We start from the raw sequence: 21,801 nt of genomic DNA, 5'->3' as shown, positions 1-21,801 counted from the left end.
CGAGGCCAGTGCTGTGGGCACAGCCCACCCGGGTGCCCAGGCCTGCCGCGGCCTTGGAGTGAGCGCACCGCGGAGACAGCGGGCAGATGGGCTGGGACAGGTCAGCAGGCAGTGCAGCCGCAGGCAGGAGAAGCAGCTAGGGGCAGCGGCGGGCGGTAAGGCTTTGGGTGTGAGATCCTCGGCCCCCGCCCACGTCATCTGCCTGCTTCCCGGCCTCTCCCTGGGGTGGGAGCACATCCTTTCCTGGACCCTCAGGGTCAGCTCAGAGTTACTGGGTGTACCCCTAGCAGGAGGCACTCAGCCTTGTGTGAGAGGAGAGAGGGCCAGGGGTCTGGCCCTTCGCTCTTAGCCACAGATGGGTCCCCTCCAAGTGGCCCTCGGGGCTCAGGGAGGCTCCGTGTTTCCTCCAGGGCACCAGAGGGGCCCGCAGGCCCTTGAGAAAGTGGCCCTCCTACGGTGTTAGCATCATCCCAGTGGGGAGGGTCGAGCTGGTCCCCGCGTCACAGGTGGGGGTAGCTCTCTGTGCATCTCTGGGACGCATGGAGCTACGGGAACAGGACCCCTGCCCAGGGTTTCACCACTGAGTGGTCCCTTCTTCTGAGGGTCTCCTCCCACCCCGCACCCTCTGCCCCTGCGATGGGAGCATTCTGGGAAAGGGGGCCCTCAACCTCGCCGTCCACTCCCCCAGGCTTGGGGGCAGGGGTCATCATCCCGTCGTCCACACTGTGGAGTGTATGAGGTCAAGCACTGCCTGCTCCCCGCTCCCTTCCTGACACCGAGCTGCTGCCTTGAGTGGGCACCCATCAGGTGGGGTGTGGACACCTCCAGAGGGCCCGGCCTCTCCTTCCAGGCAGCGCGCCCCACTCTGTGGCTCAGGCCTCCCGGGACCCCCTGCCACGTGCTGCACTGGGGGGTCTTGGGCTCTCCTGGGCTGGGGCTGGGGGCCGTCTTCGGAGGTCTGACCTGGAGCCTCTCTCCGCCTGAGCGATGGCGGCGGCCCTCTGGGGCCCTCACGGTTTCCTGGAAGGAGTGCCCGGGGTCCTGGCTCCCAGCGAGCCTCGATGGGGGCGGGGGATGCCCTGGGGAGGCCTCACCTCCAACGCCTACACGGCGGTTCCCAGCCCTGAGAGTCGCTCGGGCGGGCCGCCAGCCCCCGCCAGCCTTCACCTGGGAGTCCTTGCGGGGCGGGTGCCGGGTGCACAGAGCCCACTCCCACCCCACGGCTGCCCGGGGACAGGTGGGTGCCGGGTGGGAGCCGCTTTCAGCGGCAGTAGGCCAGGCCCAGGCCCAGCTCTGTTGTCGGGACTTTCGCCAAAGAAATGGCCGCGTTGTGACCCTGCCGCGCGCAGCCTGGCCTGGCTCCGTGAGGTGGGAGCCTCGTCCCCGCCCGTCCCGCCTGCTCCGTCTGTCACCGGGCTGGGTGTCAGTCGTGTGTCTCTGAAGGGCTTGAATTGGTTGCTCTTCTCAGCTGGGTAAACGGTCCCTCGTCCCTCTGTTGACACTGTGATTTGCTGAACAAACTCTCGCCGCACAGGTGGCACGAAAGGCCAGCCTCACCCAGCCCAGCCGAGGGCTCGTGCAGGCAGGTCCCGCGTCGTCACATGGACCTTAGTGTGAGGGCGGTGGGCCTGGGAGAGGGGCTGAGGGTCTGATACACGCTGGATGGGGGACAGACAGCTGGAGGCTGGGAAGAGCCCCGGCTCTGGGCCTGGTGCCAAGGTGCCGCTCGGGCCCGGGGCCGTCCCCTTCTCCGGGGATCCCTCCCGGCCTCCCGCCTCCTTCACCCCAAGATCATGGGCCAGCACGCGTCACAGCCGAGGGCGGCCCCTCTGCCGAGCCCCGGGGAGGCCCCCGGCCCCGTTTCAGCATCGGCCAGCCTGCTGGGCCCCAGAAGCTGCCGGGAGGTCGTGGCGCTGCCCTGGACCCTGGCCGCCCCGGCAGATCGTCGAGGGCCCACGGGGAACGCGTGTGCGAGGAGGTGGGCGGCAGCCTCTGGGAAGATCTGTCAGCACCCCAGCAGCAGGGCCTGGGGCACGGGGACCTGCCTCCCACCATTTCCTCTCTGTTTCGGTTGTTGATAAGCGGAAACTGCACGGTTACTGGAAATGAGAGGTTTGGGGGAGAAGCCAGAGTTTTGAGTATGTGTGTTTTTCCCTGAGAGCTTTTCAGTAAGAGCGATGCTGAGCTAAAGGCCGGGCTAAGGCGGGGACAGGCGGGGGCCTGGCCACACTTCCGCCCCTTGGGGCCTCCGTCTCCCGTCCATCCAGAGGGCTGGGGGAGGTGACTACCTCTGGGCCTTCTGGGTCAGCCGAGGGTCTCATTACCCCGCTCCCCAGGCCGGTACCGGCTCCTAGGGGGCGGCCCCAAAGGGCGGGGCTCCCCTCACTTCCTCCTCCGGGGTCAGGATGTCTGGCAGGGCTGTGTGTCCCGGCATCCACCATGGCAGGGGCCCAGGTCACGGTGGCCTCCTCCCGGGTGGTCCAGGGTCCAGGGCCTCCAGCATAGGCACTCGGCAGGTATGTGGTGCGCGCCTGGTTGAGGGCTGGAGCCGTGGGCGCGGAGCAGGGAGTGGAGGCAGGTGGGCAGATCCAGGTTTCGGGAAGGCCCGGCTTGCAAGACACAGGGAGGCTCAGTCTGAGCCGGTTGCCCAGCACTGGGCTTCCCCCGTCCCAGCACGCTGCTCCCGCCTGGCTGGGCTGGGATGGTGCGGCCACATCCGTCGCGCGGCCTGTGCTGGGCTGTGTGACCTTGGGCTGCTCACTCACCTCTCTGAGCCCCCCTATGAGAAATATCGCAGGTCGGCCCCACGTGGTGGCCCCGTGGATCAATCCCAATGGGACACGTCGACTTAGCTTTACTCCACACTGGAGCTCGTTCCTAACACTCCGAGGCCTCGTCCAGAAAGCTCTCCCGGAGACTAGCCGAGCTCAGGATTTGGGCAGAAGGTCATGCCCCACCCAAGAACCTACTGCTTTTCGCACAGGGAAGAGCCCCCCAGACGGCCCTAGACCCATACCAACTGGCCCAGGATGCCCGGGTGGCCCCAGGGTGTGACAGTGCAGGCCTGGGTGCAGCTGGCAGGATTCTATCTTCTGGTGTTTCCTGTGCCCCCCGGTGCCTTGGGGACTGTGCTGGGCCTGGGGTGAGAGCAAGGGCTATAAGTGGATGGCCAGGGGTACCATGGACCCGTGTGCAAGCCTGGGGAGGGGGCACGGGAGCCTGGTGGTCTGCCTTGGGTGGGGTGGGTGGCGGTGGGCAGGTGGCCTGCCTGAGCTGGGAGGAGGGTCCAGAGAGAGGGGCGCTGGTGGTGGGCCCTGGGATCCCACGGAAGCCTGCGCCCTGTGCTGCGGCTTAGTCAGGGGCCGGCTCTCCTTCGGCCTGGCCTGGGGATGGCTGGCTGTGGCCTCCGTCCCCTCCGTCCCCAGAGCCAGACAAGACAGGAAGGAAGGCCACGCAGGCACTGTGGGTGAGGGTGGTGACAGGTGTCCGGTACTGGTGGGGCCCTCCTGCTGCCTGGAAGGGGTGCGGGGGAGCTGGGGCCCAGAGCGGTCCCACCCACCGGCTGGGAGCTCCCCAATTCCCAGGCTTCTCACCCAGACATCCCCCCCCAATCTGGGGTTTTGAGTTTCAGCTGATCTTGTGGGGTTGTAAGAATGCATTGTCTGCTCTGGCCCTCCCAGTCTGGGGAGAGCAGGCGGTCAGGCAAGAAATCCAGGCTGCTGGGGGCAGGGGGCGGGGGACAGCTGGGGCGCAGGGGACCCACACATTCCTTCCCTGCCCAGGGATCTCCTTCTGGCCCTTTAGCTGCCTCTAGGGGGGCGGCTGTGCTCTGACTGCGCCCTGGTGGCCGGCGTCGGGCCACCCTTGGGGGCAGGAGAGGTTAAGAACTGCATTCAAATCCAGGTGGTGCCGTGGGCATAAGCTGGCTGAGCCCTGCTTTGCTCATCTGTAAAATGGGCCCGGTGTGTCCTTGCAGGGCTGTTTCAAGAGTAAGATGAGATACAGCTGGCAGAGTCCAAGTAGGTCCGGGAGTGCGGGGGGGTGCTGTCCACAGTGTCTTCATTCTGGGACCCATGTCAGGGGGTCCTTGGTGTCCTCCCCCTGCATTCTCGACCAGACACTGGACACAAGCGGGGCTGCCCCCAGCGTCTGCCCTGGTCAGTGGGAGAGGACAGGAGCGCCGCCGGGCCACCCTTCCCTCTTCCCGAACCTCTGGGACGGCATCTGCTCCTGAGAGCAGAGGCGGGAAGTTGCAGACTGGTTTCTGGCTTTGGTGCGGAGCTCGGTCTGCAGTTGCTGACTTAATTCATCGCGTTTTGGATTAAGCCCTCCCCGTGGCGCCAGGCTGCGCGCGCGTCCACCCCTTCATTGCATCCGAGCGTCTGGGGACGCAGGTCTGGCTCCGTCCTGCTTGGGAGCAGAGGCCCCCGGCAGCTGTGGGGATCCCTGGCAGTGGGGGCGGCAGGCTCGTCCACGTGGGTCTCGGGGCCGTTGGGGTGAGCCCAGGGAAGGACGCCCATTCCAGCCTTTCTCCAGCTTCAGACTCCATCTTTTGGGGGTGGTTGGTAAATTCCCCCAGCAGAGTGCGGGCGTGGGGGGCAGCAGGCTTTTCTCACACGCCCAACAGCCCCCGGGGCTCTCTCGGGACAGCCCGTTCCCGGGACACCCTGGCCCCGTTGGCTGTGCCTTTTACAGTGTCTGGGGTGGGGGTGGGGGCTGGCCAAGCAGCGGCCGTCCCTGCCCCATGGGTGGGTCTGGGTTGCCTCTGCCCGCTGCAGCTGGGCCATCTCCGGGAAGCCGCTAGACCTCTGCACCGGCCCTTCCGTCCCTTCAGACGGGCAAGCCACTTCCCACGTCAAGGGTGGGGCAGCTCTGAGCGCCGCGGGGGGCCCTGAGCCACGGGCGGGCATTGTTTTCCCTGCAGTGGGAAAGGTGGCTTCCGTCCCACACACAAAGGGTTTCCCCGCGCTCCAGCACTTCCTATTTCCAGCGTATTTTAAACCATCCAGAGATGCAACTTGGGAGAAAGATTCTAGACAAAGAGCGGAGAGTGCTGGGAGCAGCTGCGGGGGCCCAGTGCGCTCCACACCCCGCCCCACCCCGGGGCCAGGTCTCCTCCTCGGCTACTGCTGCCACTCCGGGCCGGGGACCACTGTTGTTCGGGGTTGGGGTCTGTCTGCATCAGACCTGGCTGGTCCCTTTCCAGGGTGCCCCATCCCTCTGCAGCCCTGACTGCCCTTCTCCTCCTTCCCGACGCCCTGGGAGCCAGGGCAGGGACCCCCCCACCCCGCCCCACGCAGCTCTGAGCTGCCCCAGCCCAGCGGCTGCACAGGCTGGAGGGAGACCACAGCTCTGCCAGCTCTGGTGGGCCCGCCTGCAGCCACTTCCTGGGGCATTGGGGCGGCAGGTCGGGCAAGGGGGCAGCACTCCCACACTGTAGTCTCCAGACCCATGGAGGGCCGACCACGCTCCGGGCTGACCCGGCACACCCCACCTGAGCCATGCCCTGATGCAGAAGGGGGCAGAGATGAGGGGAGTGCAGAGGGCCATCTTCCAGGGACCCGGCACACCCCACCTGAGCCGTGCCCTGATGCAGAAGGGGGCAGAGATGAGGGGAGTGCAGAGGGCCATCTTCCAGGGACCCGGCACACCCCACCTGAGCCGTGCCCTGATGCAGAAGGGGGCAGAGATGAGGGGAGTGCAGAGGCCCATCTTCCAGGGGGCCCTCGGGCACAGCAGAGTCACAGCTGGGACCCAGCCTGCCCCTCAGACCGGTATCTGGACAGAGGACCCTGCAGGCTTGAAAGAAACCTGGGACTTTGCCTGCTGTGGCTCTTCGTCCTGGGGGCTTTGGGGAGCTGAGGGCAAGGGGCCGTCGGAGTCACCGGGCACCATCGCACCCTGGCTCTCATGTCTCCCCGGGGGGCTCTGTTCCCCAGAGCTGAGCTGTCCTGGCTCTTCCCAGTGAGGAAGGACCCCAGGACCCCGCGTGGGCGCAGTGGGGGTGGCCAGCAGGTGTCACCAAGCACGCACCCACACCTGCCGTGAGCACGTCATCCATTAGCAGCTGGTGCCTCCTGGAAGGTGTGACCCCTCAACTGGGATATGAGGGGCCTTGGACTGGCCTCTGCCCAAAGGAGCCCAGGACCGCCCCCCCACACCTTGGCCAGGAACACAGTTGGGCTCCTTGGCCCCGCCCCCTCTGGGGGAGGAGCTGGGGACCCAGAGTCTGGAGCCCCCCTGTCCTGCTCTCTCCTGGCCTCAGTCTCCCTGTTCAGTCTGCAGGTGGCCCCAGTCGCCTGGGCTGGGACAGGGGTCTCAGAACCTCCCGGCCAAGCTGCCCAGGGGTGGGCGGGCCTGCCTGCCTGGTGGAGGGCCTTAGTGCTCTTTGTTCAGTGCCACGGACCACCTCTGGGGAGGAGTGCGGGTACCAAGATGAGCCACCCATACTCCCTGGCCCCCGTCATCAGGGGCCCTGGTGACACTGGGTTGGAGGCTCCTAGGCAGAAAGCCTGTGAGAGGAGGCTGTGCTGGTGTGGGGAAAGGGCTTCTCGGCCGGAACCCCCTGCAGGCAGAGCTGGGCCAGGCTATGGGGTGGGAGGGGCCTTCGGCTGTGGGACCCACAACTTGGGGACGGAACCCCAGGTCCTGACTCGGCCTCCCTCGGAGCAGGCGGCTTGGTGGCCCCCAGCTTGGGGGCGGGTGTTTGGGAAGGGTAACACCCCTACACACACCTTTGTTGCTTGTGAGTAACCACGCTGCCCTCTGCGGCCAGAGGAAACTTTGGACTTCGGAGGTGGCGGGAAGATGGGCTGGAACGGACGCTGGTGGAGGGGCTGTCCCAGGGGCGGGCACGGGGAGTCTGCCTTCCCTGCTACTCCAGAGCCAGGTGGAGCCAGGTGAGAACAGGATGGCTGCAATCAGCCGGGGGCTCCTTCCCCCTGGGGCTCGGGATGCAGGCTGCCTGCCTGGGGGGCCAGGGCCCAGGGACCTGCAGAGCTGTCCCTTTCTGTGTTGGGCGGCACGGCCCCTGCCCACCTTTGGGGTGCAGGCTCCGGGCCCTGCAGATGTGGCCTCTGGCCGGGGTTACAAGCTCGTCCTGCACACCCCGGCCCCCAGGCAGCGTGGGGTGGGGGGGGCCCTCTGTGCCTGGGGAGCCCTTGTGTCCCTCACGGCTTTCCTTAAACAGGCGCACCTCCCTTGGTGCAGCGAACATGTTCCCAGAGACACATCGGTGAATTGCGTGCAGATCAAATCCATTAGTGCTGGCTAGAGCGAGAGTCTCCTCTGCCCACATGGCCAGGTTGCCTCTGCGTGGGGCCTTCTGTGAGCCCACGCAGTCCTCTCGACCCCCTGCCCGCACTCACAGGAAGCCGAGGCCCGGGCAGGCGGGGCACACCGCAGAGCCGGGGCTGGCAGAGCGGAAGGAGGCCCCTCTCGGCCCCCAAAGTCCCTTTGACCGAACTGTGTCTCACCCACCCATTGGGGGAGCCCCCAGGATGGCCCTCCCTGGGGCACCTCTGTCCCTCCTGCAGAAGGAAGGAGGGCAGCGGCACATCACTGATCCCCTGCCCCCCACCCACCTCCCGTCCCGGCCAGGGTGCAGGGCCCGTGCTCACCCCTGGCTCTGCCCCACTGGACCGTAAACTCCTTGAGGGCAGAACTGAGTAAATCCCTCCTCAGTACTGAGTCCCTCCCCCTTGGAACTGAGGGGAGGAGGGAGCTGTCATCTGTCCCCTGGGGGCAGCAGATGGCCTGCTTAACTTAGAAAGGAAAACAGCACAATTTAGAATTAGTCCCGGGTGAAAGGGTGAAAGGGTGAAAGGTCGAGGCAACATCTGCTTCGGGATGTTTCTTTCTGGGGTTGCATTTCTATGGAGCCGGCTGGCTGGTGGGGTGTGGCAGGGAGGGCCGAGCAGCACAGTGGACACAGAGCTCCAGGCCGGCGGGACCGCGGCCATTTGGCGCTCCTCCGGGGGTGGGGGTGGCGGTGGGTGCGGGCAGAGCCGCTGTGGGGGGAGCCGGCCCCTCTGCAGCCCCTCTCCTGGGGCCTTCAGCCCCACCTGTCACTCACCTGCCGCTGGCCAGGTGGGGCCAGGACAGGTCACCCCGGCCAGATGGCCAGGTTGTGTGTGGGTGGGAGAGAAGGCCAGCGGAGGGGCAGGTGCTGGGGTGACCTCCTTCCGGAGGGGAGCAAGGAACGGGGAGCCATCGTGGGCCCCGGCTGCCGGGGGTGGGTCCTATCCCGTCTGCAGGAGGCTCGTGCCCCCCCCCCGCCCCATCTCGGGTTCTCCACACGGCCCCCGACGGCCCCTGGCCTGGAATCGCACGGCAGGTGTTGGGTGTGACCTCCCTCTCCGAGCCCGGGCACCTGTCCCCGCCGGGCACTTACACTGACCTGCCAGGACAGGTGTCAGGGACAGAACGGCCGAGAGGGCCTTGCTCGCTGGCGCTGGTGGCCTCGCCCGTGTCTGAGCAGCCTCACGGGCCTTCCGCCTTCTTAGGGATGGGTCGGTGCCGTGGGGGCCTCCCCAGGAAGCCCAGCACTGCAGCCAGGGTAGGAGAGAGGTGCAGACAGGTCCAGGGGACAGAGGGGGCATGGCTGGAGGCTGGCCAGAGCAGGGACAGGACTCGGGGGGGGAGGGCGCTGGGGAGTGGCCTCCGGGACTGGCTGAAAGCTGCTCTGCCACCCCCCACCACCCCCCAGGCCCAGACCCTGCCCGCCTGGCTCAGGGCTTCCTCCCTCCCAGCTGAGGCTCCTGGCCAGACCCTGGTCGTACCTCACACCCCACGAAGCACCTGCCTCGGCAGTCCCACCCCCGGAGGCTGCCCCTCCCTCTGGCCCTGCCCATCCCCTGGCTGGGGTGCTGGTGGACGGTGGCCAGGCCTGGGCCCAGCCCCGGAGCCGGCCCGGATGGGCAGCATGCCTTCACGGCAGCGTCCACCAGGCCTGGGCGGGAGTGGGGAGGACAATGGGCCCCTCAGCTGCCGCCTTCCCCCACAGAGGGGCCTCCCTGGCTCCTGCCCCGCCCACTGGGTTGGCGGCCGCCGCGCCCGGCCGACAGCAGCTGCTGCCCGCGTACCCAGCCACAGGCGCACCTGCTCCCCAGCCGCCCTTTGTCCGCGCTGCCGACGCCTGATTTACTGGGTGCGTTTTCCCTCTTGCCGGCCCAGCATGATACAGCCTTACTGGCCGGGATGCCCCCAGTCCAGGTGGATTCTCCCACAGTCCTCCACGTTAGGCTCCCCACTCAGGCTGGGACGGAGGGGGGCTGGTTCGGGGGCACACTGCCCCATGGCTGGAGGGTGTGGGGTTGTGCCTCCGAGTGGGCCCTTCTGGTCCACTTGGGAACACGGCTGAGCAGGGCACTGCTCTAGTGGTGGCAGGCCCCGGGGTGCCCGCCCCCGGCCCCGGGACCAATGATGGAGGCCTCGCCTACGAGAAGGACGGTGCTGGGCGGCCTCGTGTGGATTCCCCTGAAAGCCGTGGGGCGGGCCCGCCTCATCTCGCCCGTGCAGGTGGGCTTCCCTCCCCTTGGAGCTGGCGGGATGGGGGCAGGGCCCAGAGGCGAGAGGGAGGCGTGGACAGGACTGGCTCCCATCCCGCTTCGATGACCAGGCACCCTCAGTGCAGCACCCACCGCCTGCCTGCTCTGTCAGTAGCTGGGGAAGAAAAAAGAGCCTTTTCTCCAAGTGGGAGCCGTGGCCAGCTCCCGCCTGACAATGGAGGGCATTGAGAGGTGGCGGAGGTGCTGCCTCCTGGGTCTCCCCCCTCCCACCCCCGGGGCTCTGGGTTCCCAGTGCCACTCGGGCCGGAACCAGGCGGGCTGTAACTGGATCCACGCACAGTGGGGGTCACACCGCCTTCCCCAGGCTCTGGGGTGTGGCCTTGCAGGAGCCAAGGTGCCAGGGCGCCAGCGGCACGGGGGCCGCGTGCTGGGGTCTGTGCCCCTCGCGAGGAGCCAGCCACCCCCCGCTCCCTGAGCGGGCTGGCTCGGGCCTGAGTTACCTCCCCCGGACCCCTCCCAGAGGGCAGCTGGTTTTCTTTAAGCCAGTTGGTTTGGGACTTTCGGCTTCTGGCAGCAGATGGTGGGCTGGAGTGGCCATTTCGCGTCCTCCCCGCCGGCCCTACCCAAGCCACAGCCACAGATAAAAGGCTTCAGGGAGACAGATGCCTCCCAGGCCACGGGGACAGGGGAGCAGCCCAGCTGCTGAGAAACGCACAGACCCCGGCCGCTGAAACTGCCACCACCAACCCTGGGGAAGGGCCTCTCCAGGGGCCGCCCCTCCCCTTCTTCCCTGTGCGACTTTGCTTTTAGCCCCCGGGGCAGGCAGGTGGGGAGGGAGGGGGGGGCTGGCATTTGTCGGGGGCAGGGGTTCTGGTGGGCTCTGGAAGGTGGGATGGTCCGGGCTCAGGAGGGCCCTCTCTTCATCCAGGGGAGCCCAGGCTCCTGGCAGCACCCCCTGCTGCCCCGCCAGGCGGGAGGAGGCTCCGCCCACAGGTGCCCAGAGCTGTGGGCCCAGCGTTGGGGCCGCCTTCTCAGGCTGCTGCAGGCTGGGGGCGTTGCCGCTGGGAAGAGTGATGCCTGGCTGGTCCCAGAGCCTTTCCTGAGATTTTTCCTCGAGTGCAAGGCCGCGAGGTGACTTCACAGGGGCAGTTTATGGCCCAGCCCCCAGAAGCCGAGGCGACAGGTGGCCAAGGGGGGCCCTGGGGTGGGGATGACAGGCGCTGAGCCCTTCCCTGCAGGGAACGCGTGGCACCAGGCCTGGCACCAGGAGGGCGGCAGCCTGCCTCCCCTGCCCCAGTCACAGCCTGGGCAGTGAGTACCCAGGGAGCGTGCCGGCCTGCCAGAGCGGTGGTCCTCCTGGACCCCGGCTTCTCCAGCCGGGCAGCGGGTGCCTCTGCTCCTGGCTGGCGTTGCGTGGACCTCTGTCGCGAAGCCTTGACCCCCGCACAATGGAAAAGCCGTGTCTGGGTGCTATGTGTGGGTGGGGATGGGTGCTGACCAGCACAGCCCCCAACGCATCAGACCCCTGACAAAGAACTCCACGTCGCGAAGAAAATGGGAAGCCAGGCCACGTCGTGTTGGCAGTCGTTTCCACGTTTGCTATCCTATTGATGTTGAAAGAAAAAAAGCTGTGAACTCTTTTATTAACCAAATAATGCACGTTCATTACCGAAAAGCTAAAGAGGAGAGAAAGCAGACAGCCCCCCGAAACTAAAGATTTTACCGAGCGCTGCTCCCCTCGGCAGAGAATGGCCGTGTCTGCCCGTGTGGTCCCCTTTTCGGTGGCTTGCCAGGGTGCAGACACGTGCCCCCGTGAGTTCTGAAACCTACGCCGGCGCCCACCGGACACTCTGGTCTCTAGTTTCTCCAATTAACATAATCACTTTTTTTTATGGAGGTGAAATTCACTTAATATAAAATTAACCACTTAAAAGCGTACAGTTCAGTGGCGTTTGGCACACTAGTGATATTGGGCAACCCCCGCTCCCTCTGGTCCCAGAACTTCCCCTCTCTCCTCGCGGGGCCTCACCCGGCTGTGCCCGCTGCCCGGGGTGGGGCCCCACCGACGCCGGGGCTGGTGGCGGGCGGCTGGCTGCGGAGCGGGCACTCACCGCCCCGGTGTGTCTGCCGCAGCTGCAGCGGAGCCTTTGCGGGCCAGCGATGCCAGGCGCCCAACCCCTGCCTCAGCGCCCCCTGCAAGAACGGCGGGACGTGCCACATGGTGGAGCGCGACGGCCTTGTGGACTACGCCTGCCGCTGCCGCCTGGGCCTCTCGGGGCCGCTGTGCCTGACGCCCCGCGACCATGCCTGCCTCGCCAGCCCCTGCCTCAACGGCGGCACCTGCGACTTGCTGACTCTCACCGAGTACAAGTGCCTCTGCCCCCCGGGCTGGTCAGGTGAGGACGCCGGCGGGAGACGCGGCTGTGGCGCTCGCGAGGGGTGGGCAGGCCCCGGCCCTCCCCCAGCTGCCCGCACAGCAGTTGCCGGCCCGTCTGTGTGGCTGGGGAGGGCTCTGCTCTGCCGTTGGGGTCCGTGATCCAGAAGTGGCGCAGAGCCCCCCCCCCCGGAGGGTCCCCATGCCCCTCTCCAGCCCTGGAGGGCCCCACCCCTGCCCGCCTCTGTGAGCAAAGGGGACACTCCCACCTCCCTCCTGCCAGGAGTGCAGGCCCCCCTTCAGGAGCCGTGACGTCACTGCGGGCACCAGAGTTTAAGAACACGGGCTCTGGAGGGGCGCCTGCCGCCGTGCATCCTGCGACGGTCACTCAGCCCCTAAGCTGTCGGGGTCCTGAGGTGTCAGGAGCCGACGCCATGGGGCCCATCCCCGGCGGGCACCTCCGTGGTGCCTGGAGGCCGCCCCCGGCTCTTGGGACGGCCTGGCTCGGGGAGCAGGGAGGCCGGCTGACCCCCTTCGCCCCTCCCCCGCCAGGGAAGACATGCCAGCAGGCGGACCCCTGTGCCTCCAACCCCTGTGCCAACGGGGGCCAGTGCCTGCCCTTCGAGGCCTCGTACATCTGCGGCTGCCCACCCGGCTTCCACGGCCCCACCTGCAGGCAGGACGTCAACGAGTGCAGCCAGAACCCCGGGCTCTGCCACCACGGTGGCACCTGCCACAATGAGGTCGGCTCCTACCGCTGCGCCTGCCGCGCCACCCACACCGGCCCCCACTGCGAGCTGCCCTACGTGCCCTGCAGCCCCTCCCCCTGCCAGAACGGGGGCACCTGCCGCCCCACGGGGGACACCGCCCACGAATGCGCCTGCCTGCCAGGTACCGCTCGCTGCCCCCTGCTGGGGGTGGCCGTGCTCCCCCTGCCTGGTGGGAGGGCGGGGGGTGCCCAGGGCGGAGGGAGCACAGGGCTGGAGCGGGGCCGGCTGGGCCTGGGGTTGGACGTCCACTGGGCGTGGGCGATTGGAAGGCAGCCTTGGGTGTGGTGTAGGGGCGGGGCTGGAATGGGGGCCACCCATTAGGCACCTGCCCACCCACTTCTGCCCGCGGACGGGTCCGCTGTGACCAGACGGCTGGGCCCATGACCCCCGATGCTCCTCCCCTGCCGCCAGCCTTCTCCAGGCCACTCAGGAACCCCCGAATCTTGAGCTCCCTGGGACCACGTGCACGTTACAGAACTCTCCACGGCAGCAGGGAGCACCCTCCCTCGTGCGGCCCCCGGGCTTCCCCTGTGTCCCCGAGGTGGGGCTGGGGCTTATGCGTCACTTGCCCCAGCGGTGGCCCTTCCTCCTGGCCCCGCTGGTCTCCCACCAGTGGGGCGACAGTGGCAGGCACAGCCCCCCACCCCCCAGCAGCTCCACTGTCCCTGTTGTGTGTCCCACACTTGCCACTGTAGTTTTCATCTGAGTCAGTTTTGCTGCCGGTGATCTAAAAATACTGGTAACGACAAAGAGGTTTGAAGAGCTCTCGTCTGTCGTCTGCGCACTGGCGGTTAGGCGGTTAGGCAGGAACGAGGAAGGGAAGGGTGTTTCAGGAGGGGGGCGGGATGAGGTTTGGGTGCTGGAGGGGAGCCCAGGGTCTGGCGGACCCAGGGGTGAGCCGAGGGTCGCCCCAGCCCCCATGCTGCCGCAGCCCAGCTCGGCCCCTGCAAAGAGGAAGTGCTCTGCCCGCCCACCGTCCATGAGCTCCGGGCCTTGTCACTGCAGCGGCCGCCTCTGCGTGCAGACGCCGGGCGCATGCACTTCCTGCGTGTCAGTGGCGCTCCCCTCGCCGCCTGCCTGCCGCGGCGCTGCTGGCCACCCGGCTGGGCTGCTCAGCTGTCCACAGGGGGCTGGGCCAGGCGTGCCTCCCGGTTCTGGGTTCAAATGCCTTCTTGGTGGTTGTGGGACCCCAGGCCTGGGACCTTGTGTCTAGCCACGTGGGTCAAGCAGGGCTGTGGAGGTGGGCGGAGTGGGGGGCCAGCCAGCGGATGCTGCACACCTGGGGCAGGTGTGGCCCCACCTGTGGGGGGTGAGGTGAGACCCAGCCCGCTTTAGAACTCACCCTCCAAGGCCAGGGAGAAGCAGCGCTTCCGGCCCACCGCATACAAGGGGGTCTGGAGTGAGGGCTCCGGGCTCCCGTGCGGGGGCCTCAGAGGGAGGGGCAGGAGGGAGTCCAAAGGCACCCCGGGAGGAGCATTAATCAGTAACTGGCTGCAGGTTGGGCTACTGCCAGACGCCCCTTTCTGGGTTGATTATTGAACCAGCGGGAGTTGAATGGATTAATAGCTAACTGGCTGGCCACGGAGTTGGTGCTGCAGAGGCGGGCCCAGGCTGGGGGAGGATGTGGGCCCTGCCCGCGCCTCTGTTCCTGGGAAGCCCAGAGCCACACCTGCAGTCCCCCCAGGACTGCCCACCTGGGTCCCACTGTCTCCCCGCCCCGGTTCCCTGCTTGGGGCGCCCCCGGGCCCAGTGCAGCCCCTGCAAGGCGGGGTGTCTGTGGCCACACACGGGGGTGTTGCAGAGAACCCCCAGCGTGGGGCGAGCCAGCAGACGGCGCCCAGTTGCTGGAGCCGCTACACAGAACGTCTTTTACAGCAGAACCTCTAGAACCCTGTAATCCCGAGTCCCTGTCTGTTCAGCCGGCTCTTCACAGAATGATTCCCTAGAGAGGAGTGTGTCGCCTGTCCCGGTCACAGGAGTGGGAAGGGTGGGGCGTGGACCCCCGAGGGTTGTGAGGCAGCGGGCATCACAGGGTAGGCCATGGAGGGACAGCTCTCTGTCCAGAGTAGGGTGTCGTGGGTGCAGCCAGGAAGGTGCCAGAGGCCAGGTTGAGCGTGGCAGGGAAGGTGAGGGCCGGGACGCGCGCTGCCCAGCCCCGTGGGGAGGCTTGACCGGGCCCCCGGCTCCCCCCTGCCACACAGGCTTCACCGGCCAGAACTGCGAGGCAAACATTGACGACTGTCCGGGAAACAACTGCAAGAACGGAGGCGCCTGCGTGGACGGCGTGAACACTTACAACTGCCGCTGCCCCCCGGAGTGGACAGGTGCATGCACGGGGAGGCCTGGGTGGGCACCACCACTGCTGGAGCACACGCACGTGGCGGGCCAGAGGGGGGCCGAGAACCTGGTCCAGGCCGGCAGGGATTCCGGAGTGACCAGGGGCTGCCCCGCCGCCGGGCTCCCAGGCCTCCGCCCCAGCAGCCAGCACAGATGTGGCAGCAGCTGGTCTGTGCGGGCCATTTGCAGCCTGGCCCCGGGCAGCCCTGAGCCAGAATCAGGTCCCCAGTTTGAGCCCAGCTGCTGGGCAGGACACGGGGACGCTGGCCGGTAGGACGCCGGCCCCGCCCACAGATGAGCGTGGACCCCAGTGCACCTGTGCCCGCACAGCAGCCAGATGAGAGCCCCCTCTGGCGCCAGGGGTGCAGGGGAAGGAGTGATTCAGGCTGGCGGCAGGTGGAGGAGTCATGAGGGAAGGCTTCCTGGTGGAGGGGGCCCTGCGACCCGAGGGGGAGGGTCTGGAGGCGCCGCCTGGCCCGACGGTCCCGGCCCCCGCAGGTCAGCACTGCACCGAGGATGTGGACGAGTGCCAGCTTATGCCTAACGCCTGCCAGAACGGCGGGACCTGCCACAATGCCCACGGCGGCTACAACTGCGTGTGCGTCAACGGCTGGACAGGCGAGGACTGCAGCGAGAACATCGATGACTGCGCCAGTGCCTCCTGCTTCCACGGTGCCACCTGCCACGACCGCGTGGCCTCCTTCTACTGCGAGTGTCCCCACGGCCGCACGGGTGAGCGCCGACGAGGCGGGTTCTCGCTGCCCTCGCCCGGCGGTGGGCCCCCTCGGGTCAGGGCTCGCGTGCGTGGCCTTGCGCAGACACACGGACTGCAGCTTTGCGGGGCCCGTGAGGGTGACCCCAAAAGGGGCCTTTCTGGGGTGAAGGGGCTGGCGGGGCTGGGGCGTTGCCTGCCGTCAGGGCTGCTGGCAGCGAACCTCCCGGAGGGACTCGGGCGTCATGGGACGCTCCACAGGGTCACTAGCAGCGGCACAGTGCGGGGGGGCCCTCCCTGGGTAGCCAGGCGGGGGTGGACCGCGGCTGTGGGCAGCCCGCGTCCCCAGGCCGGGGGCAGCGCCTCGGCTGACCCCCGCCGCCCGTGCCCAGGCCTGCTGTGCCACCTCAACGACGCCTGCATCAGCAACCCCTGCAACGAGGGCTCCAACTGCGACACCAACCCCGTCAACGGCAAGGCCATCTGCACCTGCCCCTCGGGCTACACGGGGCCGGCCTGCAGCCAGGACGTGGACGAGTGCTCGCTGGGTACGGGCAGCCGAGGGGGCAGCCAGGGCGCTGGGGAACCTGGTGGAAGTAGCCTGATGGGGGAAGCGGGCACACCCCAGAGTGTCTGGAGGCCAGGGCTCCCGGAGCAGCCCCTCACTGCGCCGTGCCCGCCCACCCCCAGGCGCCAACCCCTGTGAGCACGCGGGCAAATGCATCAACACGCTGGGCTCCTTCGAGTGCCAGTGTCTGCAGGGCTACACCGGCCCACGCTGCGAGATCGACGTCAACGAGTGCGTGTCGAACCCGTGTCAGAACGACGCCACCTGCCTGGACCAGATTGGGGAGTTCCAGTGCATCTGCATGCCCGGTACGCGGCCAGCCTCCCGCCCGAACGTCAGGGCGCCGCCTGACAGGCGGGGGTGGGGAAGCCGTGTCAAGGCCGACGGACCCCAGCGAGCACCCCGGCCGCATCTCCTCTGCCCCCCGGCCTCCATGCTCACCCAGGCCGCGGCCCCAGCGGGTATCTGGGGGGACCGAGCCAGGCCCGTGGGGCACAGCGGAGAGGAGGCCAGAGCTGGGCAGCTGGGTCAGCCCCGGGGAGCAGGTGTGGGGGGGGCATCCCGAGCCCTCAGCTGTGGTGAGGGCCGCCCAGGTGGGTCACGGTCCCCTGCACCCCTTGACCGCCCCCTCCCCCAGGCTACGAGGGCGTGCACTGCGAGGTGAACACAGACGAGTGTGCCAGCAGCCCCTGCCTCCAGAACGGCCGCTGCCTAGACAAGATCAACGAGTTCGTGTGCGAGTGTCCCACAGGTGAGGCCGGCCCCAGCCGCGCCCCCCGCGCGGGAGCACCCCGCTGTCCCTGAGGGCTGCCGGGTTGGGTCCCCCAAGGGCTGGGTGGGAGACGGCTGACTTTCACCTCGGGAGCGGGTGGGGTGTTTTCAGGCTTCCCCCAATGGGCAAGGCTGGGTTGGGCAGGGGGTCCTGGCCCCCGACCTTGCTGCGGAGCCCGGGACCCAGAGACCCTTCTTCCTGCTGGCGGGTCCCTGGGAGCAGCAGTGTGCTCGCCGACCCCTGAGGGACCTCGACAGGAGGAGGTCTAGCCTGCCCTGGCTGCCCGTCTCCGCCAGCCTGCGGTGGACATGATGCCCAGGAGGGCCTAAGGAGCCTTTGGAAGCCCGAGTCTGTCCCAGGGGAGGGCTGGGGGCTGGGGGACGCCGGGCCCGGGGAGGTGTCGTGGGTCAGAGCCTTGGATCTCCCGAGATGCAAATCAGCTGCTCTAGACACCGAGCCGGGAACCTGATTCTCAGCCCGACGAGGCTGTAGCCATAGCAACCGGAGTCAGTCTGGGGCAGAGGCCCCTGTATGAGGGAGCGGGAGGCGTGTGACCCGAAAGGCAGGAGCTGAAAGGGGCCGAGAAGAGAATGGGGGGTTGGCCCAGCCCCGGCCAAAGCACTCTCAAGGGGCCCTCCCAGGCACTCCCTGCCCTTGGCTGGCTGTGGGGCCGCTGCGCCTGTCGTGTCTGACCGCCATCCCTCTCCCCGGCTGCAGGCTTCACCGGGCACCTGTGCCAGTACGACGTGGACGAGTGTGCAAGCACGCCCTGCAGGAATGGCGCCAAGTGCCTGGACGGGCCCAACACCTACACCTGCATGTGCACAGAAGGTGCGGGGCCGCCCGCCTGCCAGGCTGAGCGGGGGGAGGAAAAGCAGGCGTGTAGGGTCCAGGGAAGGGGAACAGCCGGGAGCTGAGGCTGGGAAGGTGACCCCTCATTCTGGGGCCTCTGGTCCAGGGGCCAAGAGCAAGGTGAGGCTTTGACCCGGGCAGTGGGGGACGTCCCCAGACATCCCCGGTCTCCCCCGGCGGGAGCGCAAGTGACCCTGGGTTGGCTGGTGGCATCCTGGGATGGGACGGCCGCGTGCCCGGGGAGCAGCCCCACTTAGCTTCTCAGCCCCCGCCCTGCAGGCTACACAGGGCCCCACTGTGAGGTGGACATTGACGAGTGCGACCCCGACCCCTGTCACTACGGGTCCTGCAAGGACGGCGTTGCCACCTTCACCTGCCTGTGCCGGCCGGGCTACACGGGCCACCACTGCGAGACCAACATCAATGAATGCCACAGCCAGCCCTGCCGCCACGGGGGCACCTGCCAGGACCGCGACAACGCCTACCTCTGCTTCTGCCTCAAGGGGACCACAGGTGCCTGGCCGGGGCTGTGACTGGGGGGCTGGGGGCGGGGCAGGAGCTGACCACCTCTTGTCTCCCACTGCCAGGCCCCAACTGTGAGATCAACCTGGACGACTGTGCCAGCAACCCCTGTGACTCGGGCACGTGTCTGGACAAGATTGACGGCTACGAGTGTGTGTGTGAGCCGGGCTACACGGGTGAGCCTCTCGGGGACCCGCAGGGCTCTGTCCCCCCGGCCCTCGTCACGGCCTCGCCTCGGGGGCCCAGGCTGTGCTCACACCTCAGGGTCTCCGGGATGGGCCAGGTCTGGGGACCGTGGGGGCAGGATGGTGTAGGCCGCCCACCGCCCAGGGCCCAGCTGTCAGACCACCAGCTTTGGCAACGGTGGCAGAGACCACGGAAGGATCGGGGCTCCGGCCGGCACCGGACGGGCATCCCTGAGGCTCTCGTTCCTGGTCAAAGCCGGCCCAGCAGGCCCAGAGCAGAGCCGGCTCCCGGCACACGTGCTGCCCTCCACGGCCCTCTGCCCTGAGGGTGTCCAGGGTGTCCTGAACCTCAGCCCTCACCGGCCAGCTCGGCCCCGGGCCCGGGGAGGGGAGTTCGTGTGGGTGGGCGTTTGTGCCTCGGAAGGACCTGGGGAGGGGTTTCACGGAGGGGGAGACTGAGGCCCCGAGGGCTGGGACCCACTCTACCCCCGGGGGGTGGGCGTGAGTGTCTGAGCCGCCGCCCCGTCCCCCCCCCCGCAGGGAGCGTGTGCCACATCAACATTGATGAGTGCGCGGACAACCCCTGTCACAACGGCGGCACCTGCGAGGACGGCGTCAACGGCTTCACCTGCCGCTGCCCCGAGGGCTACCACGACCCCACCTGCCTGTCCGAGGTCAACGAGTGCAGCAGCAACCCCTGCATCCATGGGGCCTGCCGGGACAGCCTCAACGGGTACGGGGCCGCCCCACACCCTGCATCCTCGGGAGCCCTGCCCCAGGGAGGCGGCCTGCTCGGGGGCTGGCGGGCCAGGGAGGGGCCGTCGCGAAGCCCCGGCCTGGCCCGCAGTGGGCCCCGGGCTGAGTGGGTGGGTGCCCCTCAAGAACGGATCTGCCGTTGGTGCCCGGAAATGTGCCGTCGGGCACTCGCGGGCCACAGTGTGCGCTCGGGAAACACATGTGCCGTGGCCGCAGGCAGGGTTTCTGTGACATCGCGGCGTGATGAGATGATTGCTCTGGGCTTTGTCCTGGTTCCTGAGATCACTCAGATCTATAAAAGTGGAAGGAGTGTCTTGTTATTTGTCAAAGCCCCTTTCAAGCACACCTGAGGACGAGGCTGGGTGCCGGGGAACTGTGTGATGAGGGCGTTGGATCTTTGAGCCCCACCCGGACCTCCAAGGAGGGGAGACGGGCTGCAGGGTGTAATCACCAACAGCCAGTGACCTAAATGGGTCACGCCTGTACGAGGAACCCTCCATAAAAATGCAAAGTGCAGGAGTTCAGAGAGCTTCCGTGTCGGTGAACAGGTGCAGGGGTGGCGGGCGCAGCTCTGAGCCCTTCCCTGTACCTGGCCCTGTGCACCTCTTCCATCGGGCTGTTCCTGAGTTTCACCTTTTATAATAGACCACTAATCTTGTAAGTAAACTTTTTCTCAGTTTGTGAGCCATTCTGGCCACAAGGAAGGCGTCTGATTCGTAGCTGTTCGCTCAGAAGTACAGGTGACAACCTGGCGCTTCAGGTTACTGTCTGACTTGGGGCCGGTCTTGTGGGACCGAGCCCTGTCTGTGGGGTCTGCACTGACCCCAGGTAGTTAGTGCCAGAAGTGAACTGTGGGATACTCAGCTGGTGTCCCCAGAGCTGGAGGATTGCGTGGCGTGGGAAACCCCCTACGTATGTGGCGTCAATATTAGAGTGTAGAGAAGCTTACTTTTAGTTTCTGACACCCACTATGTGCCTGACACAGCTCTGTCTAGATGCGGCCATTGACATGGGCAGGGACCCCATGCCCCCATTTGGCACAGAGAGGGTAAGCACACTGTTCAGGGCCACACAGCGAGTGAATGGTGGAGGGCTTTCTGACCACTGCCCTGAACTGGGCACTGTCCCCAATCTAGTTTAACAAACCCTCACCACCTTCTTGGGCAAGGTGGGCTATTTAAAGGTGTTTAAAGGACTCCGAGGGTCAGAGCGGACCAGCGCCTCCGTCCAGTCAGATCATAGGAAGGTGGCAGAGCGGGGAGTGCCCCCACCTAGGCCCTCCCCTCTTGGGCCACACCTGAGCTGCTGTGTGGTCACCTCTGCAGATACAAGTGTGACTGTGACCCCGGGTGGAGTGGGGCAAACTGTGACATCAACAACAACGAGTGTGAGTCGAACCCCTGTGTCAACGGCGGCACCTGCAAGGACATGACCAGCGGCTACGTGTGCGCGTGCCGGGAAGGCTTCAGTGGTGAGTGTGGCGGGGCTCCTGGTGCAGAGCGGGCCCCCCAGGACGGCAGCGCGGAGCCAGGACACAGGTCCAGCCACCGCGACCCGTGGCGGCTCCCTCCCTGGGTGGGTGGGGGGCCGTGCAGACCTGCTGGGGTTGACTCCAGGCCCCAGGCTCAGCGCAGGGCCCTTCCTCCACACCAGGTGGGACCTGGCCACAGCACCCAGGGTGACGGCCACACTGACTGCTGTCCCTCCCTCTCCAGGCCCCAACTGCCAGACCAACATCAACGAGTGTGCGTCCAACCCGTGTCTGAACCAGGGCACGTGTATCGATGACGTGGCTGGGTACAAGTGCAACTGTCTCCTGCCCTACGCAGGTGAGGGCGGGGCCTGGGGGCGGGGCCTGGGGTGGGGGCGGGGCCTGGGCCACCCACGGGAGCGGTGCCCGAGGGGTACGCAGTGGCTTCCGGGGCTGGCCTTGTCTGCATTGCTCGGCGGGCATCTCGAAGGCTCTGCTCTGTACTTGGGCCTGGCCACATTAGGGCCTCGCCCGGCAGGTGTCATTGCCAGGTGTCATTGCCAGATGAGCCCACAAAATACCGGGTGCCTGGGAGGAAGCTTTAGTATAAGTAGGTCCCAAGTATTTTATCTGGTGAGGTGGCCCCCTTGGTGGCAGAGCTGGGAGCTGGGCCTGGGCTGTTGGCCTCCACGGCCCAATGTCCATGCTGCCTCGGGCCCCTGGCGGCCAGGCCGCCCTCCGCATCCGCTGGCCGGGCCTGAGGGATTCCTTTGATGGCGGGCCCTCTTTGTGTGGGGAAACAAGGAGCCTTCTGTTCCCGCTGAGAGCGGCGGGAGACGCGTCCCCGGGCGTCTCAGCCTCCGCCACTGGCCTGGCCAAGGGGATCGCGAGATATGGTCCCCTCCTTAGAAGAGATTTGCCAAGTGTTAGAAAATAAAAGTCCACAACGACTAGGGCCACCAGCCCCACGGGG

General features: G+C 67.2%; 1 protein-coding gene across 2 annotated transcripts in view; it reads left to right on the top strand.

Annotated features, from left to right (window-relative positions):
- NOTCH1 (notch receptor 1) overlaps positions 1 to 21,801 on the top strand; it is a 46,829-nt gene that overhangs the window by 8,304 nt on the left and 16,724 nt on the right. For both annotated transcript variants that reach the window (XR_007478026.1, XM_004284975.4), the window contains exons 3-15: positions 11,643 to 11,905; positions 12,436 to 12,774; positions 14,855 to 14,977; positions 15,489 to 15,722; positions 16,095 to 16,250; positions 16,393 to 16,578; positions 16,908 to 17,021; positions 17,760 to 17,873; positions 18,174 to 18,407; positions 18,482 to 18,592; positions 19,142 to 19,334; positions 20,683 to 20,828; positions 21,073 to 21,186. Coding sequence is in view for 1 of the 2 variants with exons in the window: in XM_004284975.4 (XP_004285023.1) it covers positions 11,643 to 11,905; positions 12,436 to 12,774; positions 14,855 to 14,977; positions 15,489 to 15,722; positions 16,095 to 16,250; positions 16,393 to 16,578; positions 16,908 to 17,021; positions 17,760 to 17,873; positions 18,174 to 18,407; positions 18,482 to 18,592; positions 19,142 to 19,334; positions 20,683 to 20,828; positions 21,073 to 21,186 (2,327 nt within the window). In the remaining variant the exon portion in view is untranslated. The remainder of the gene's footprint in view (positions 1 to 11,642; positions 11,906 to 12,435; positions 12,775 to 14,854; positions 14,978 to 15,488; positions 15,723 to 16,094; positions 16,251 to 16,392; positions 16,579 to 16,907; positions 17,022 to 17,759; positions 17,874 to 18,173; positions 18,408 to 18,481; positions 18,593 to 19,141; positions 19,335 to 20,682; positions 20,829 to 21,072; positions 21,187 to 21,801) is intronic.

This window comes from Orcinus orca, chromosome 6, assembly GCF_937001465.1.
Source record: "Orcinus orca chromosome 6, mOrcOrc1.1, whole genome shotgun sequence".
NCBI lineage: Eukaryota > Metazoa > Chordata > Mammalia > Artiodactyla > Delphinidae > Orcinus > Orcinus orca.
The sequence above is the reverse complement of the archived record's forward strand: the minus strand, read 5'-3'. Positions and strand labels throughout refer to the sequence as shown.